Source organism: Scophthalmus maximus, chromosome 5 (assembly GCF_022379125.1).
Source record: "Scophthalmus maximus strain ysfricsl-2021 chromosome 5, ASM2237912v1, whole genome shotgun sequence".
Taxonomy (NCBI): domain Eukaryota; kingdom Metazoa; phylum Chordata; class Actinopteri; order Pleuronectiformes; family Scophthalmidae; genus Scophthalmus; species Scophthalmus maximus.
In genome coordinates, this window is record NC_061519.1 from 13,283,554 (window position 1) to 13,301,230 (window position 17,677).

Consider the following 17,677-nt stretch of genomic DNA (forward strand, 5'->3'; position numbering starts at 1 on the left):
GTTGAGGGTAATGGCAAGCAAGCCTCACTATTACATCACTAAAAGCATGGTAGTTTGTTGTATATTCATGACGTTTTGATTATACTCTGATTACACTAAGGGTAGAGATTTGTTTTCCTGTTTTCTTTTCTTTCTTTTAAGTTTTTCATTGTTGCTTCTGTGGCTGTGTTCATACCACAGTCACGGCCTTTTCAAGGAGAACCATCAAACAATCATCAGCCTTTTAACTCAAGACAACCAGCTCAACCAAAATAACTGTTGCACACCAGTCGTTATTTTCCCTTTAATTAGTATCAGACTTCATCCTTTCCAGGGAACTCCAATGAGATTATCGGGGAATTAGTAATTACCTGTAAAATTAAAGCCTCACCAAGTTTCAAAACCCTCTTGAAGTTAACATCGGAGAAAAAAATCACTGATCCAAAAAAAGCTGTGCCTACAGTGACTACATATGTTTTTTTCAATTGTTGAATATATCTTTTCCAGTGTTGCCAACCCCCCGAAATAATTAGAAAAATAATACAGAGGACAGGTTTAATGGGCCTGACCAGAGTTCATTTTTATTAATTATTGTTATTGTTAATGATACATTTTTGTGTCTGACACTAAGATAAATAACTACAAAAATATATTCAATGAAGGGGAATCCCCTTACTATGGCATTTAAGTCACATTTATAGACTTTTTATAGGCTGTTCATGAGAGCCAATCACTGACTGTATAAAAAGACAGGTGAGTCGGTCTGTGGTTGGTCTACCGTGTGTTGCAGGATGCTGCCCCCTGTCGGAAGGTCTGAGCATCTGTTCACCAGCGCTGTGATGGCGAACTAGCCTCAGTCCACACACACACAACATGCAAACTTATCTGCTCCTGTCAACGCCACTGAATCATGAACCGTCTCAATAATGTTCCGGCACACAACCGGATGCCTGGGAGGTAATTAAAATGCCCCGCGCACTCTTTTAATAACGTGTGTGAACTGCTAGGTGGCGGAAGCTAATAGCAATAACATTGCTAAGCTAGCTAAATTTGCTCTCCTGATACGAGCACAGATCGTTCTGCCTGTTGTGCCCTAAACACGTACATGTTCACTTGCTATCATTGTGGTCTTCACATGCTTCGTATAACTGCTCCCCCCCCCCCCCGTGAACGACAGGGTGCCCAAAGACTTCACGGAAGCTATGAAACGTATCCCAGTCAAGGCAGCAGATAACTCCACCTTCAAGCCTCCAGAGAAGCCTGCGAAGACACGACCGTCCCAGAAGAGAACAGGTGACTAAACCATTAAGCACTCCAGCCTCCTGTAGTCTGTCTACTGTTCAAGGAATCACCTGCTCAATTCATGTCTGTGTGGTGTGAAAGTCTCTATGCAGACAGTAAATCATCAAGCCTGTCATTTCCTCTCCATATTTTCAGAGCATTTCATGACTTTGTTAGAAGATGATCAATAGAAAGATGACCGGAGAGATGAGGAGTGGCAAAGATGCATCAAAGGTTCTTTTTCTGCACCTCAGGCCACTAGATTGTCAAAGTCGAACTGCTTCAGCGTGCAACAATAATGTGATGCTGCTCAATGTAGAGTGCTTAATGTAGAGTTTTACTGTAATGGATTTCCTACCAAAAGCAAGTTTCGTGAGTCTGCTGATTGATGTTGAAACCATAAATGAATCAATGGGAACCAATATCTGTCTAAAACTAAAGTAAAAATACACCCCAAAACTTTGTGGCATGCAATCAAAAGTGGTAAGCATAAATAAAAAGTATTAAATAAGTTGTAATCTCTGGGTTCATTGCTCCAGGTCAGAATTGGGGGTTATTAACACCACCGGCTACAGTCCATTGTTAGTACGTTGTAACTATAGATTACATAACCTAAATGTATGAAGTCCGTCAATATAAATTGTCATCATTGGTTTTTACCTTTTGTATTCTACAGCAAAATCCTCTGCTTGTAAATGGAAGTCTTCATTCAAACCATTAGGAGGAGAAGAAGATGATGACTCTCAGGACTCGAGCACAAGCACTTCAGAAAAGTAAGTGAGGAATTCTGGAGCCCCCATAATTCAATTGTAAAACCTACTAAAGGTTCTGTAGGTACGTAAAGTAATCTCTACCTTTCATTGATGACACTTCCACCCTCTGTCTGACATCTCTCTGTCACTTTAACTTTGTCTTGTGGTGACTTAAAATGTTGAAATAAGAGCGAAAGGCACTATAACAAAAGTTCAATTTATATATGGATATTATGCTTATGGATTTTGGCAAGCGGGGTGAGAGGTTCCCCGTTCTACCTCATATTTGTGAAATTGTCTGCCCATTTAGGAGAGCTTAAACAACAATTAACTGTCTGGTTTCTTTAAATTTGACTGAGGAGCAAAAATCAATCTTAAAACTTGAGCAAAATAATGTTTACCGTGATAATAATTGATATCTACTGTTATGAAAATGTTAGTTTATCCTTTTTTGGCCATATCGCCCGGCCCTACTTCCTTATATGTTCCAGGCGGAACTTTTGAGGTAAAAGTGTAAGTGGCAGGAAAGATACTCCCTTACTGCTTAAACAGATTAGCAAAATTTCAATAAATGTACAAAGCCTCTAATTAGCTTTACCTCATGCTGAGGAAAACAAAAAAATCTGTTAATGTGGTTTGCTAGGACATTTATGGTATGTATGAACATTACACAGTTGGTCTATATCTTTGCAAATTGCATGTAACACAGAGTGATTCCTCTTCCATCTCCCTTAGTGTTGAACTTTATAACCCTTATGAGCCTGACTCGTCAGACTCTGAAGTTCACAACGACTACTCATCCGATCAAAACCAGGACCAGGACCAGGACCAGGATCAGGATCAGGACAACAACCTAGAACGACTGCGTTTGTCTCCTGCCAGAGGCTGCCTTGACGACCGCCACTGGGAAGCCTCCTACGCTGAGCCAGGGAGCCGACTCTTTGACAGACACGACTTATCCCCTGAACCCAGACCCAGAGAGAGTCGAGGTCACAGTTCAGGTCGTAGACGAGCTTTAAGCCCACCCACTGAACCACTCGACCGACCGGAGTATGGCTCCATAAGAAGACCTGTGGACCACAGGGTCCGCAGCCCTGACAGGATTGTTCGCAGCCCCTCCACCCAAGAGTTTCCTGCATCTTATAGGGGACAGAAGACCAATGGAGAGGAGAGGATAAGAGGGCCAGAACACAGGAGAGAGGTATCGTCAATAAGACTCAAAGTGTGACTGAAGAACTTTACTGTCTTTATGACAGTACCAGTCTGAAATCACATCTAACAGGACGTGATTCATTGGAAAGAATTTTAGTTTAGGGTAAGTGGTTACATTCAATCGTGCATTGTAGAATTGAGGAGGATGCAGGGCCTGTCGCAAATCCTGTCCTAAATTTCTCTTACATTTTTTCGTACAGTGAGTTCACACGTCAGATACAGCAAACACTCCTAACTCCAGAACAGTGTTTATGACCTTTGCAAACATAAGGAATGCCACCTGTGTGTATCTGAGCAAACTTACACGAGGATAGCAAATTAGCATAATTAACCCCCCAATAATACCATATAAGGCTACGCTTCCTGCTTCAGGTTAGGGAAGTGTTCATTCATGAAAATTACTTTGCGAGTTCAGAGATTGAAGACTTGCTTTCAGAGATCCAGAAAGGAAAGTCTAAAAAATGTTGCAGTGTCGGCTCTGGAATCGACATAATTCATAACATTATTAAGAATCATTATATTTATTTGTAACGATTATGATATAGTCAATATACAATATACAATTTTGTGAAAAACTTGACTTGAATAACTTGTGAGACTCCTACGACAGGCCTGGACCACTCGTAAGTTGTGTTCGCACAATTCAAGATACGAGAAAATTGGTGAATGCAGCAAGTTCTCCTAAATAACCGGTATTGACAAAATCTGTTTGTATGAATGGTTCTTGAATGAGACTCATTTTTTTCTTCTTTATGATGATTTTTTTTCTCCTGTGTAGATTACCAGCACTGTGAGATTAGCCCCACCCAGGTTACAGCATAATTATAAACATCAGTTGGGGCTAATGGAAAAAGGTAAGATGGCATATTCATGATGTAATTACAGTTTATTCTCTGTTATTTCAAACTAAATATAGAACATTACTGCATGCATCACACACTTGAGAATATAGTTTGAAAAGGTAAATATCTACAAACCACTGTGTTTTAATGAGCAAATCAGTATTTTTGCCACGTGTTCAAATTAATTTCCACTGTGAACCAAAGTTATTCTGTTCATATTGTTCTGCAGGTCTTGACCATATCCCGCCTGCCACAGAGAGAACAAGAAACAGAAGCAAAAATATGATAATAGACAAGTAAGCACTAGGCGTACTGATACCGGGATTGTTTAAAGCAGTTCTCAACCTTTTACACAAATATATTGTAAGGAACTGTGGTTTCATTCTCTTCCCCTAAACTGCCAGGCAAGTTTCTCAGTGGCACATGAAGCCAGTGTCACAAAATAAGTTGTCTTTTTTTAATTCCTCGTATGAAATTATTATTTTAATATCTCATGTTTCCTCCAAAACTATCAGGCGACACCCAGAAATGATCTTGTGGACCCCTAGGTTGAGAACTACTGGTTTAAGGAGGCTACATGTAGAGTATTCACGTAGTAAATGATGTGTCAGCCACTGAAGTTGAAAAGCTTCAGCTTATACTGCAATTAAGCAAGAGAAGCCCCGACTGACTGATGAGTGACCTTGGGGAAGACAACCTGTAACATCGCAAAGAACAAATTGCCTCTTAACAGAAGTCTGCTCCTGTTCCATCATGGCAGTTTTAATGCCTCTGTGTACTGTAAACCTGACTGAGCTACTGTGGGAACAGTGATAAGAATAAAAGCACTTCGGTCAAAACTTTAGAAATGTGCGCTTGAACATATAAGCACAATAACCTATTTATCATATGTAACACTTAGCAAGTCACTCAGTGAGTGTGACCAAAGTACTCTTCTTTCTTATAGCTTAAAATCATTAACTCTTGGGAGTCTAATGTCAGAATCTTTGGTTGTCTGTCTATTCTTAAGAAGTCACCTTAGCCCCACATAAGGCCGTGGGCAGTTTTAAAGGTTTGCTATTTCACGGTTTAATAATTCTTCAACACTTAATATGTTAATATTCTTCTAGTAGGAACCCCATCTCCTGCGAACTTTGCTGTGTTCAGCTGGCCAATGGACAGGAGCTAGAGGATCACTTGGACAGCAGAAGCCACTGGGGCACACTGGAGTACATTCAACAGAATAATGATTACGATGATCTTTCTATAGCTTTCCTGCAGGTAAGATACGACGTACTATGGCTCAATTATGTCCTGTTGAATCCGTACGAATAACTACTTTTTCCCAACACCTTTTTGTGTTCAACCCAATTGTTACGTAGATACACAAACAAATTGACGTCTTTTATTCCTACAGGACGTCATGTTGTATAAAAGCGGCCAATGTAGCCGAGCCATAGAGGATAGTGCTCTTCAAGGTAAATTACTCTGAATTGTCACAAATTGTGGTGAAAAAAACGATGATGGTTGCTGTAAATGTGTGAGAGGAGAAAATAAATGAAACTCACAAATTCTAAAAACAGCAAGACTTGCATTATCAGCTCTGCAGGTAAACGACCACATGACAAAGGTGGAAATGTTCCACTGTGCAGCCTGCAACCTCCTCGTATCCACATCTGCATCCGCGGTGCAGACCCACATTACCTCTCAGGAACACCTCTCCAACACAAAGGTGGAGTTGCCGTAAAGTAGCATATTTTAACATAAATCGATAAACAAATATATGTCTTCATTATTTATGAAATCAACACCGGTCCTAGAAGGAATGAGCCGAAGTGGTGACTGATTGATTTCTTTCCTGAAGGAGTTTAAAGTGCAGCAGAGACGTACTTGCCTTGAAAAAGCTGGAACAATAATAAATGAGCTGAAACCTCAGTTTGAACACTTCATACAGGTATTTGGCAGTCGTGATCATATAGTATATTCATATAATGTATGAACATCGGTGTGTAATACATGATAGTATGAAGCTATGGATTTTTTGGGGATTAATTGTTCCCCTTAGGAACTTGGGTCAGCTTGCATTCAATTCAGTTACATTTTGTTTTCTAAATATTCGATTTTTATTATTTAGATGTTGAAAACAACATGTTACAATTTTAATGCAATTCGAGAGCTCACTTTAGTTTCATTTGGGCACAAAGGACTAATTTTAACTGGAATAAATTCAGTTTTTTGAAGATTTAAATTAAACGAAACTAAGTTAACTGGTCAGCGACCGTCTGTCTTCACTAATGCAAATTAAAAACTATTGGACTTAAGCCTGACACATGCATCAATAAAACATTAATAGAAATAATTTCATGACGAGCACACAAGTGATTGACTCTGAAAGTATGGAAGTTATTATGCACAGTCAACATTTTCAACATGTACGTTAGTCACGTATTGAAAGGAAACGTAATATATTTCATCTTATGTCTTAATATGAACAAAATATAGTCGTCCACATTATAAGGAACAGCAAACTGAACCTTTCAAAATTGACAGAAAGATTACTGCAGTTAAATCTGTTACATGGATTCCTTTGAATAACACATTTGTTTTCAGCCTCAGTGCACGGATAGCAAATAGAACCCTACACGGCTTCTAGTAATTAAAGTGGACCGTATTTGGGCTCCGTTGATACTAACCGGCTTCTTCTCTTTCAGGGTGACAGCACATCCGAATGTTGGGAATGACCGAGCCCTCAAACGACTGTTTACAGAGATGCTGTTCGCTTTAGATGAAGAGAAATGGACTGGAACCACCTAAACGCTATATCCATCACAGAGCTCAACTCTTTTTGTGCCATTTGGCATTATTTAGAATAAAGGAAAGCATCTGGAATCCAAGTTTGCTCGCACTGTATGGATTTTTTTTTCATTCACCATACATGGAGTCATTTCACATTCTGTCCATGATCATTTTAGCTACAAAACTCCCACCTGATCACCATTTGGGCAACTTAATAAGATGAAGAAAATCTAGTATTTGTTACAAAAAAAATAATTGGAAAAAGTCAACTTCTTTCTTTGCTTTTTTTTTTATTTAGAACAACACAAATGTTTTTTAAGCATTGTATCTGTGTGATATAGTACATTTAAAATTAAATTATTTCAAAACAGTATATTTAAACATTAAATATAGGTGACATGTATGAAGGGCATTGCCAGCACAAGCTGCGCATGTTAGGTCTTTTTCTCATCCACCTTCTGTTTTAATTTTTGTATTCGTATTAGAAACAATGCAGTTACTGAAATACTATAAAAACAATTTCTATGCATAACAAGTTTGCAGACATTTTTCCTTTTGTTCATGAATAGTAGATCGCTTCTTCCTCTTGTGATTCTTGGATTTGTTTATGGAGAGCTTTCAGGCGCTGTCACTGTCAGTCGAACTATTCATCTCAGTAACTCAACAGCCTGAAAACCGATTGTAGGCGTTGACATGTTGAAGTACAAAGGAAAAGTGATATATGTATCTCACAACTGTGAATATCAATTTAGCAGAGAGGTGCTCCCAAACTTTGAGAAAAACGGACTCAAACCATGATAAATCTGAGGTAAAAGTTGTTTTCATTAGAAATGGATTCCACACTACATTACTGCATAAACAAGAAAACAGTCTGTCCATTTGGAATTGTATTCCAAAAATGGACTATGTAAAAACAGAAAAAGGTAACAATATCCAAAATAATTAACTTTTTCATCTGTCCAAATGTCCAGACATGTACAACACCTCAGTCACTGGGTAGCATTGTACTCTTGGCCAGTATTTCATTGACTTAAAAAAAAAGTGAAAGAACATCCAATGTACATACACATACAGTCTAGTGAAATCTAAAAGGATCCCCGTTGGCTTCATGAGGCAGCATGTGTGGCTGTCAGAGAGCTTTCTTGGTCAATCTTGAGGGCATGGGGGTCCATGGGCAGCGAGGAGACCTCTACCATGCCTAGCCCAGTGTGAGGGACACTAGTGTTCATAATGTGTCTCTGTAAATGTTTAATCCAGTCCTCCTGGACCGACAAGGGACCCTGGAAGACGAGATCGCAGAACCTGTAAAGAGAAGGAGAGACTTTCAAAAATTCAAATTTTTGCACTTGTTTCTACTGTAAATTTACACATTTTCAAAAACAAATATATTAGCAATGAACTGGAGGTGCATCACATTGATAGCCTTCTGATGTTTCCATGGTTGCCAAAATTACTTGTATATTTATTTTTAGCATAAATGCCAAATATGTTGTTATTTCCAGCTTCTTAAACGTGAGGATTTGCTTCAGCTTTGGACTGTTGGCTGGACGAAAGACATCAGATGACAGCACATCTGCTCTTCTTTGTTTTCTTTATTGATCTCAGTGCTGGTACAATTGCCTTGTTGGTTGTTCTACAAAACTGAATTACGGATTGCAATCTATTTTCATAAATATTTGGAGCACATCAATGACAAAATGTCTCATTCGTCTGGGCAGATTTCTTGCCGACAGAAGCCAAATAGACCACAAATTCTTTTTTGTCAGTGACCCAAATCTGGTTGCCTGGGGCAACAAGACAACAGTTGTGGCCTGTTTGACTGCAAATACAATATTATCTATTATTGTAGTGTAATACTGTATGATCATTAAATAAAAAAAAAACAGTACCTGCAGGTGAGTCTGTACATTTCCTCCGGGGTCTGTGGTAAGGGCAGTGTCTTCTTCTTTGAGCCAGGCCTTGAGCGTTGCCTCCTTGCTTTACAGTCAAATGCTAAAAGGTAGAATTCACTTTATTAATTTTCAGCAACACCTTGCGGTTACAGCACAGCTAATTTAACATGTTATTGGAATTAAGTATCACAACTACTGGGAAGTTTTGATATTAAGTGATATTCCACTCTATTATTAGTTCAGTAATTTGGGACACATGCCACACGCCTGTTTTGACCTTGTGACCTGTGACAGAAATAGTTTTGCTTTTTGTCACAAGGGCCGAGATATTAGTTGATGATCTGTGCCAACAAGAAAAGAAGACCTTAAAGGCTTTCTGCCATGAAAACCTTCCTCCCACAGATGCACCCAACTCGCTCTACAATCCAAATCTTTGTAACATCTCACTAGCTGGTGCCCTTCTAGATCCTTGCAGTGGTTAGGACACTGGTACACTGAATATAACTTATTTGAGCTAATAATAACTGATTTGGACATTACAAACCCTCGTGGTATCAAGGCACACAGCAAGTGTTGGCTTAATCTGCTTGGATTTTGAGAATTCTACTGCCAAACCTATACTGTGGAGGTGTCTGGAGGAGGTTTTTTACTTTTAATATTTTTTTAGGGGATGAAAACTAAATTGGTTGAATTTACATACTTAACCTATCAGTTAAGAATTTAATGGCAACACATTGAGCAAGTGAGGTTAAGGATAAAGATATTCACCTCTTGAAATTGTAATAATGGTGAAAAAATTATAGGTATTTATGGTACTAATGTGGCTATTCTACATCACATCTTCAGTTCAATGCTCGCTGTGGATGTTGTGACCGCTATAAACGCTGTTGAACAATGTTTTATGAGTGGGTCCATATTATATTTTTATACTGAGCACATAGGTTATCGAATAACATTGTGGTTTCATGTCTCCATTAAATAAAAAGGAAGATTACTAGCAATACAACGTGGATCTAAGCATGTATATTTATTTGTAAAATAAGGAATTCAGCTTTGCAGATGTTAATTAGCAGAAGGAAATATTTTCTTTAGCCTCAAGGATATGCATGATGTTAATTTGTGAGTAACAGTGAATATAAACATAATTGTGCTTGTTCACAGAAGAACTTTACTAGGTTCTTTTAAGAAAGTCATATAGTGTGCTAACTGAGATCTTGTGAAGGCGTGTTTCAAAAACCGTATATTGCAAGAGCATTCAAGTACTTGGATCATTTTAATGCAAGACAGTATCAACCAGCATGAGTTGCTAGTTCAGGGAAAATTATGAATGTTAATAAATATATACATAAAGCTAAAATCTACTAGTAAAATCACTGCTTGTGGGAGAATGTATATCCCGGATTGTGTACTGTGTTACTTGGTGTTTACCTTAAGCTGAAAGGCACTTACCGGTTCCCTCAAGTAAGGCAGTCCTCTTTCGTTTTGCATAAGCCCGGAGGTGATTGGACAAGCTCACTCCACTGTGGAAAGTTGCATTGCAATGGACACACACCTTCCTGTTGAATTCACCTTTCTCTGTAACAAGACCAAAATATACAAAATCTGTTGATTAGTAGTCTATGTAGATATTATCTATGTTTTGTTTACCTGCCATAAACATTCGAAAGCTGAGGCTAGATCAATTTAGTAAAGGATCAACCGTTTTTGTGCAACGTGCTATTTATATAAACTTTATTTTAACTTATTATAGCAAGTTTCTGAGTTCTAAAACATAGCATTTTCACTTTCTTTAAAAGAATATGAAAAAAGGATTGTGGGTGTTAAATCAACTAAATTGATCAAAACGCTGGAGTGCTCCACATCCTGTTTAACCTGTTTGGTTACTACTATCTCAAATTTACTTACCGGATATCAAGTTTGGCAGTGAAGCTGCATCTCCTGATCCTGAAGTGTGCTCACTGTTTGAAGAAACTGTTAGCATGTTTTTTGACATCTGAGTGGACCCCTTTAGTCTGGCTTCGTCTTGACACTTCCTCCTCTTCAGAATTCCTATCAAGGCATTTGTGCCTGAGTATGAATTTTTAGCATTCAACTTTGTCTCTAGTTGCCTTTTTTCAGATTCCATTTCTGCTAAAGCAAACGTGGACATCAGCGGTTTGGCATCAGTGCAATCTCTTGGAATAGAATTACTTTTTGGGATTCCAATGGCGGGTGGTGTGAAACGATCAACACTGGACAGCTTTGGTGAAGCACCATATTGGAAATGATTTCTTCTCTTTCCCAGAATTTGAAGTGCCCGCTGGAACTCCTTCTTGTCACGCATCAACTCCCGCAGTAAAAATAATGGGGATTTGCTTTTCGATGAAAAGCTTTTACCAAGCTTTTTGAGGTGTCCCCGTATGTGGTTGGACTGCCCAGTCCTGTTATCAAATGAATCCCCACATAATGGACAGGAGTGAATACTCTTCACAGTCTCAGAATCTGACTCCATCCTTAATGCTGAAAAAATAAAAAATACATTTTTAAAAATCAGAAATTTTTGAACATTCAAAAATTAAAAGAACATTAAAATTGTATTTGTATAGCGCCAAATCACAACATACATCGTCTCAAGTCATTTTACATAGTGAGGTCGAGACTTCACAATATTAAGACCCAAAAGTTCCCACAATGAGCAAGCACTTGGCGACTGTGGAGGGAAAAAAAACTCCCTTTTAACAGGAAGAAAATCTCTAGCAGGACCGGACTGTTGTGGGCGGCCATCTGCCTTGAGCGAACATTGGAAGTAAATATTAAGGAGTACATTTAAACAATTATAATGAAACCCCAATAGTTTAAGCCAAGTTTGTAACAAATTTGTCAATTGGTTCAATCCCTAGTGAGAACACGGAACTCACCAATATTAATACTGAGATCTTGGATGAGGCTGCATAGCTACAAAAAGGGTTAGCAACATACAACCATGCAGGCTGTAAACAAGCTAACAATTTTCCCCCAGAATAGTTATAATAGTTATAACTAGGGATGTCCAGATCAAGTTTTTTTAGCCCCCAAGTCATTTCATAATGAGTATCAGCTGGGGGAAGGGGGGGTTTTCAGCCTATATGACTGGCTTCTTCAACAGGACAACATGCAATAAAAACGGAATTACCTTTTTTCAATCTCCGGAATGCTGAAATCTTCCGTCGAATTCGTGGCCTCCTATCTTGAGAAGCCACCTGCTCAGGAGGGACTACATGGCGTGCATTGTAGCTCAATCCAACCCTATGAAGATGCCCTCTTACATGATTGGACAATCCAACACCTGACTCAAAAACGGCGGGACAGTACGGACAGTTCTTGCGGTCTGATTCCATCTCTGATAAATCGTCGCTGAAGGATTCACTCAGTGGTATTTGGTGGGACTCAAAGGTTTCTTGACATACTTCTGTTTCAACGCATTCTTCTTTGATTTCAGGGTCATTTTGTTCTTGCTCTTCAGTCTTTATTTTTTCAAACAGCCTTTTAGATGCCTGCAGAGCACCCCTCATGGACATTCTTCTGCTATAGGTATATATTATGTTTTGTTTTTCTTTCTTGACAAGACTGTCAAACGAGTTGCTGGGATCTATATCATTAAACTGGAGAATGTCAAAGTCGTCCACTTGTTCTTCTTGGTTTATTTTCTTGGGACTTGGCAATGGTTTTGGTAAGATGAAGCACGAGTCTTGATCAGAGGTGTTGCGATATGGGGTTGACATCTTCCGTTTAGACGGTGACTTTTTCAATGTTGACTGATCCACGTTCAATTTGGGTTCACACGTGCTTTTGAAATCCCTTTCATCTGCACTTGAGTGTACACTGTGGCCATTTGGAGATAAGGCTGTATCTTCAACCTTGACAGTTAATGTTTCTGGAAACTGATCAGAGCCATCATTGTTGATATTGGAATCCAGAACAGATGCGCTGCAATTATTGGTTTCCTTGTTTTGTTCAGCAGTCTTCTTTCCATGTCGTTGTCGGGACAGGAGAACATTGATGGATTTGTCGAGCTTTGATTCTGTTAGTTGAGACTTGAGACCTCTCTTAATCTTGCTGTTTCTGAATAAATCTGAAATGTCACTGGACTCACTGGGTGAACAAGCTCTTTTAGAAGAGATCTGATTTTTTATTGAGATCTGAGATGTAAATTCTGCATCTTCTACGGGACTTTTACAAGTAGGCACATACTGCTCCTTAGATGGTTGTGCATTTTTCTGACTTGGCTGTGAAGCTTCGTGTTCCTCAAAAGTTTGCTGATGACGTCGCAGAAGGTGATTCGTCAAAACATTTTTGCTAAAAGCTCTGTAAGAACAAATGTTACAGGAGAAGGTTCCAGAGTCATCATTCTGGATCTGTGCATTTTCCTCACATTGCTGTGCACATTCGTATTCCTCAAAAGTTTGCTGATGGCGCCGCAGAAGATGATTCTTAAAAACACTTTTGCTAAAAGCTCTATAAGAACAAATGTTACAGGAGAATGTTTCAGCGTCATGATTCTGGATCTGCTTTCTAACCGTAATAACAGTGTGCTGCATAATGTTGTGTCGTCTAAGATCATTCTCATGCAAAGTCCTGAAGCTACATTTGTCACATCTAAACTTTCTCTTGTCTTTCTCATGAGTTTTCGCATGTTGAACAAACGTGTTTGGGCAGTTTGTTCCAAATGGGCACTGAGGGCAGAAAAGCTTCATGTTTTTATCCTCTTTCTTTTTATCATTCTTGCCTTCAATCGCTTCAGTGAGTCTTGCTTTCTTCTCCTGGTGAGTGGACATGTGCTCGATAAGTGAACCACTTTGTCTGAAAGACTGTCCACATTCACGGCATATAAAAGGCTTTGGCGAAATATTTGGAGGGTCAATATGAGACTTCATATGACGATGCAAATGATGCTCTTTCTTGAAAATGAGCTTGCATTTTGAGCAAGGGTAACATAATGCCTTTTCCTCTGGATGAGAATTTATTGTGAGCCTCCCCTTCAATGGTGAAAGTCCATGATTTACATTGTTCCCATGTGAATTTCTTGCTGGGGCATTGTAAATAATTTCCTTGATGGCCTTTACAGTGCCATTGGGATACTTGGAAACATTTTCTGTTGGTGAAGACTGTGACTTGGAGAACTTCCTTGACATTCTGACATGACTGGAGTCTACTGGGCCTTCGGCATCAGACGATTCCTCAGATGACTTGTGGCTCAGATCAGGGTAAAGGTCTTCTGAGGGATCCACCATGACAACCATGTCCATTTTCCGCTTCCTTCTCCTTTGATTGTTAGTAGGAGGGACTTCCTCTTTAGGCTCTTCACCAGGAGAATCATCATGGTTCTCCCACAGAAACTGCATAAACTCTTTGTGAGGGTCCCAATGAAGTTCACTGGGACTACTAAAATTATCCATAGAGTTCTCTGGTGAGTCTGTGTCAAAGCCCCAAATTCCTGCAGTGTCAATTTCCTGCACAGTTTTTAATGGGGTGATGCTCTTTTCTTCCTCTTTCTCTGTGGAAATGTTATTGAGTTCATTGGATTGGGTAGCCTGATGCGAAGAAGGTCCATTTCCCAGGCCAACTGGAGACAACATATCTGTGTTTGACAGCACATCTAGGACACTGTTTTTTTTCAGAGAAGTCTTGCCAAAAGAACCAGTAGAAGAGGATGATTCTTGGGCCATTCTCAGAGGCTCTTGCAGGAGTGAGAGGGCATTGATTTCAGGATCTGCATCTTTGTCATCTTCATCAACACCTGTCAGACATGACATTTCAGCTGCCATGACCTGAAAAAGAAGATTAAAGCTCTTTAGTTATTACACAATCACAAATGTTTAACAAAAAAATCCCAAGTGAACACTGACATCTCAAGGATTGAATTAAAACATTTATTACTTTAGGCTTAGGCCTTTCTTTCTTTGTACCCCAACAGATCTGATCTGGCCTGGGCTGTTGCTTTTTAATATTCTTTCTGTATTCTGAAGGTAGAAATTTTTTAAATAAAATTTTAGCCACCATAATGTCCTTGTGCCAAAGTGTTTTTCAGAAGAAGATTTCACAGTGGCTTATTTTTTTAGAAATCAAGGTACTCAGGAAAATGCTCTGTACTTGATTGGCGGCGTATTGCAGCAAAAGTAGAGGCAGATTGAACGTTTTTGATTGATTACTTTATGTTTTGCCAATGCCCCGTGCAATGGCATCCAATTGCGCCAATAGAATGACTTCATTCAAAATATTAAGAGGGCAGCCTTTTTCACACATAGCAGTCAGTTTCCACACACAAAAACCCCAGATTGGAGCCATGGCAGACGCCAGTCGTGGCCTGCCGATCAAACACCTGTGGCATTCTTAGCCTTTTCAACTATTAGATCTGCAAATGGATAGTGCCATGGTTTACCCATTTAACTGAACATTTTTAAACTTTTTTTCTTCATGCAATTCGAGATCTAATTATTACACAAAAAGGGCCATATTCACAATGTGCGCAAGTGGGCTTTTACATTTTTAGTGGACTCAATGACCTTTGAAATGGTGCACAAATCAGACCCAAATAATCATGCAAGTCACCGGTATGTGTATCTTCGCCTAAAACAGCAGCAATATGATACACATCATCGTTTTACTTGTGGGACTTTCTGGCTTGAAATATTCCCAAAGTCCTGACATTTGGTATGGGACACCAACGAGCTAACCACTAGGCCAAAATCCCTGAGTCGTAGCGGTCCTTCACACGTCTCTTAAGATGTCGGTGAGTGATGTTTACAAACTGCACACACAGTGTTGTGTGGTGCGGTCCTCCACAGAACTGACAGCTAGCGAACCATGAGGGGATTTTAGCTGATTCTTACAAAACGTGTATTGCTTTAGAATCGCTTACTGCCCCTTTAAGGATAAATTCTTCCCATTTTAGACAGTATTTTGGCTCTATTGCCACCATCAGGCCAAATTGTGCACTCAAGATCTCTTGGAATCTATTGGGTAGGCTATGACGCGGATGCACTCTCCTGTTAGCCCAGTCATCTTACAGGAGGGGTTAGCAGTTACATTGAGCTCGTCCAGCTCGCCAATGCTCCAAACGCACCACGTGCAACGAGTTATAAAAGGGAGGTGCACAACCTCGCGAAATGACACCAACGTGCCATGGCAAGTGAAGTCAATTTGACGGTAATGCTGTCGCCGCGCACAGACTGGAACGGCGAGCATAGATCCAACTGGACACAGATGAGCAGGAGGGTCATTTGCACTCATTTGAATGGCCACCTATGGGGCCAATATTGTAGCAATATTATTTTTGCGTTTGTGTGGAGAGTTGTGTAACTGTATCACAATCTGTGTGCATACTGAGATTTGCGAATGCATACAGGAATTTGCAAATCAGCTGCAAGGGGAGGTCAAACAAAGATATAGAGCTGCAGAAGCTATTGTTTTTTGGACCACAGACATACTAGTGGGGGGTTTCTCTTGATGACAGATGTGTGGTGTGTGACCGCATGTCGCGAATCAATTTGTAGTACGAACTTGCAATGACTGCAAGACTCCTGATCGAGGCAGCAAGTCGTGTCGTGTATACTAGCAATCCAACCTCTTTGAAAACAATGTAGTCTGAACGCGGCATTACATTGAACAAATACAGTTCTTTCAGCCGCCATCAAGTTCAAAATCCCACCTTGACGTCAGCGAATGGTGTGTGAACTGTGGCAAATTTAGCATTGCCATCTTGTTTTTAGTTTTTTTATTGAACCACAAGTAACCATATTTGGAGGAGGAGTCAGTGAGTCTGACTGAGAGCTCGTCCACCTAAACCTCTATCTGACATTTTCTAGATTCATCGATTATTAGAATATTTACCAACAAGAAAATAATTGGCAGATCAATCAATTATGACAATAAAAACATGAGTGGCAGGTGCAAATCTCAATCAGTGATGGTTAGAATTATTTAACCATCTAGTTCACTTGGTAAATACCTGAAGCAAGCTTTGCTAGATGTCAAGTATTAGTGACACAAGTCTATTCAGGATTCTAGTCCAGTGCTGAATCTTACAACAATAGTCTTGCTTATTTGAATGTGCTTGGTTGGTGTGAAAAGTTAACAGATTGGTTACTCACACTGTCATCACAGTTACCTCCCTTAACCCAATCAACACAAAATAAAAAAGAATACACTTGACATTGTGCTTCGATGATTAATTGAGGTCATGTATAACGCCACAAGGTCGCATGGGTGAGAAGTCCAGGATTCGAAGGGCAATAAAAGTGTCACACCAAGTGGACGCTGCTGTGGCGAAGGTGTTCGTCACATGTACACGGCAGCACCGACACTGCCGGGATGGACCTCGCTAATGGCTTTTGATGAGCGGTTGTGGATCTTGTGCAGAGCTCAAACTTTGAGCACAGTTGTTCAGTTATACGCCATCCAACCGTAGTCGGGGTGTCTTTCCGAAAGGCGCCTAGTTCCAGGGCAAACTGGGTCGTGTACACTTTGTTCCGTGTGGACACGTTTTCCAATTTCTTTGGCGTTTGTATCACGCTGGCTTGTCGGATGCTGCTTGCAGAAGCTGCAGAACCATTCCACCAAGGCTGTTCCATAGCAAAACCTCTTCCTCAGGCTAAACTAGCGCTAACCACATTGTCTACTCGCTACACACAACGAGGACACCAGCGAAATGACGAGAAACACGTGTACATTACCTCCGAGCGGTGTGGACGAGGACGGGGCACAATATGAACGCTGCATTGAATAATTTCTTACTTTCGTCTTCCATCTATTTCACAGTCGCCATTTTCCGTGGTGGTCTGGTGTGGGACAGATCATTTCTTCTGTAAGGGGAACCGCACATGCATTCGGCCATTCGGAACAGACCGACAACAAATATATTCAAATAATCGCATTGTATTGTGTGATTGGTTTTTTAAAACGGTTACAGTTTTAAAAGTTATTCAAG

General features: G+C 39.8%; 2 protein-coding genes across 6 annotated transcripts; one reads left to right on the forward strand and one right to left on the reverse strand.

Annotated features, from left to right (window-relative positions):
• The first annotated feature begins 753 nt into the window (after positions 1 to 753).
• Positions 754 to 6,939, forward strand: LOC118311736 (DBIRD complex subunit ZNF326). Of its 4 annotated transcripts, none has more exons than XM_035635814.2 (11): positions 756 to 936; positions 1,157 to 1,272; positions 1,937 to 2,033; positions 2,748 to 3,213; positions 4,003 to 4,078; positions 4,296 to 4,362; positions 5,179 to 5,326; positions 5,463 to 5,523; positions 5,629 to 5,777; positions 5,910 to 5,999; positions 6,757 to 6,939. In XM_035635814.2, exons 1-11 carry the CDS (start codon positions 890 to 892, stop codon positions 6,784 to 6,786), a joined length of 1,347 nt encoding a protein of 448 aa, XP_035491707.1. In that variant the 5' UTR covers positions 756 to 889; the 3' UTR covers positions 6,787 to 6,939. The 4 variants fall into 4 exon arrangements, with proteins under 4 accessions (XP_035491709.1, XP_035491707.1, XP_035491706.1 ...); XM_035635813.2 differs by having other exon boundaries at positions 757 to 936; positions 5,176 to 5,326; XM_035635815.2 differs by having other exon boundaries at positions 763 to 936; positions 5,176 to 5,326; positions 5,647 to 5,777.
• A 172-nt stretch (positions 6,940 to 7,111) lies between these two features.
• On the reverse strand, positions 7,112 to 17,619 carry znf644a (zinc finger protein 644a). Of its 2 annotated transcripts, none has more exons than XM_035635795.2 (6): positions 17,485 to 17,619; positions 11,885 to 14,519; positions 10,639 to 11,232; positions 10,183 to 10,308; positions 8,731 to 8,833; positions 7,112 to 8,143 (listed from the first exon to the last, which is right to left on the reverse strand). In XM_035635795.2, exons 2-6 carry the CDS (start codon positions 14,514 to 14,516, stop codon positions 7,948 to 7,950), a joined length of 3,651 nt encoding a protein of 1,216 aa, XP_035491688.1. In that variant the 5' UTR covers positions 14,517 to 14,519; positions 17,485 to 17,619; the 3' UTR covers positions 7,112 to 7,947. The 2 variants fall into 2 exon arrangements, with proteins under 2 accessions (XP_035491688.1, XP_035491687.1); XM_035635794.2 differs by having other exon boundaries at positions 17,424 to 17,556.
• Positions 17,620 to 17,677: the final 58 nt, after the last annotated feature.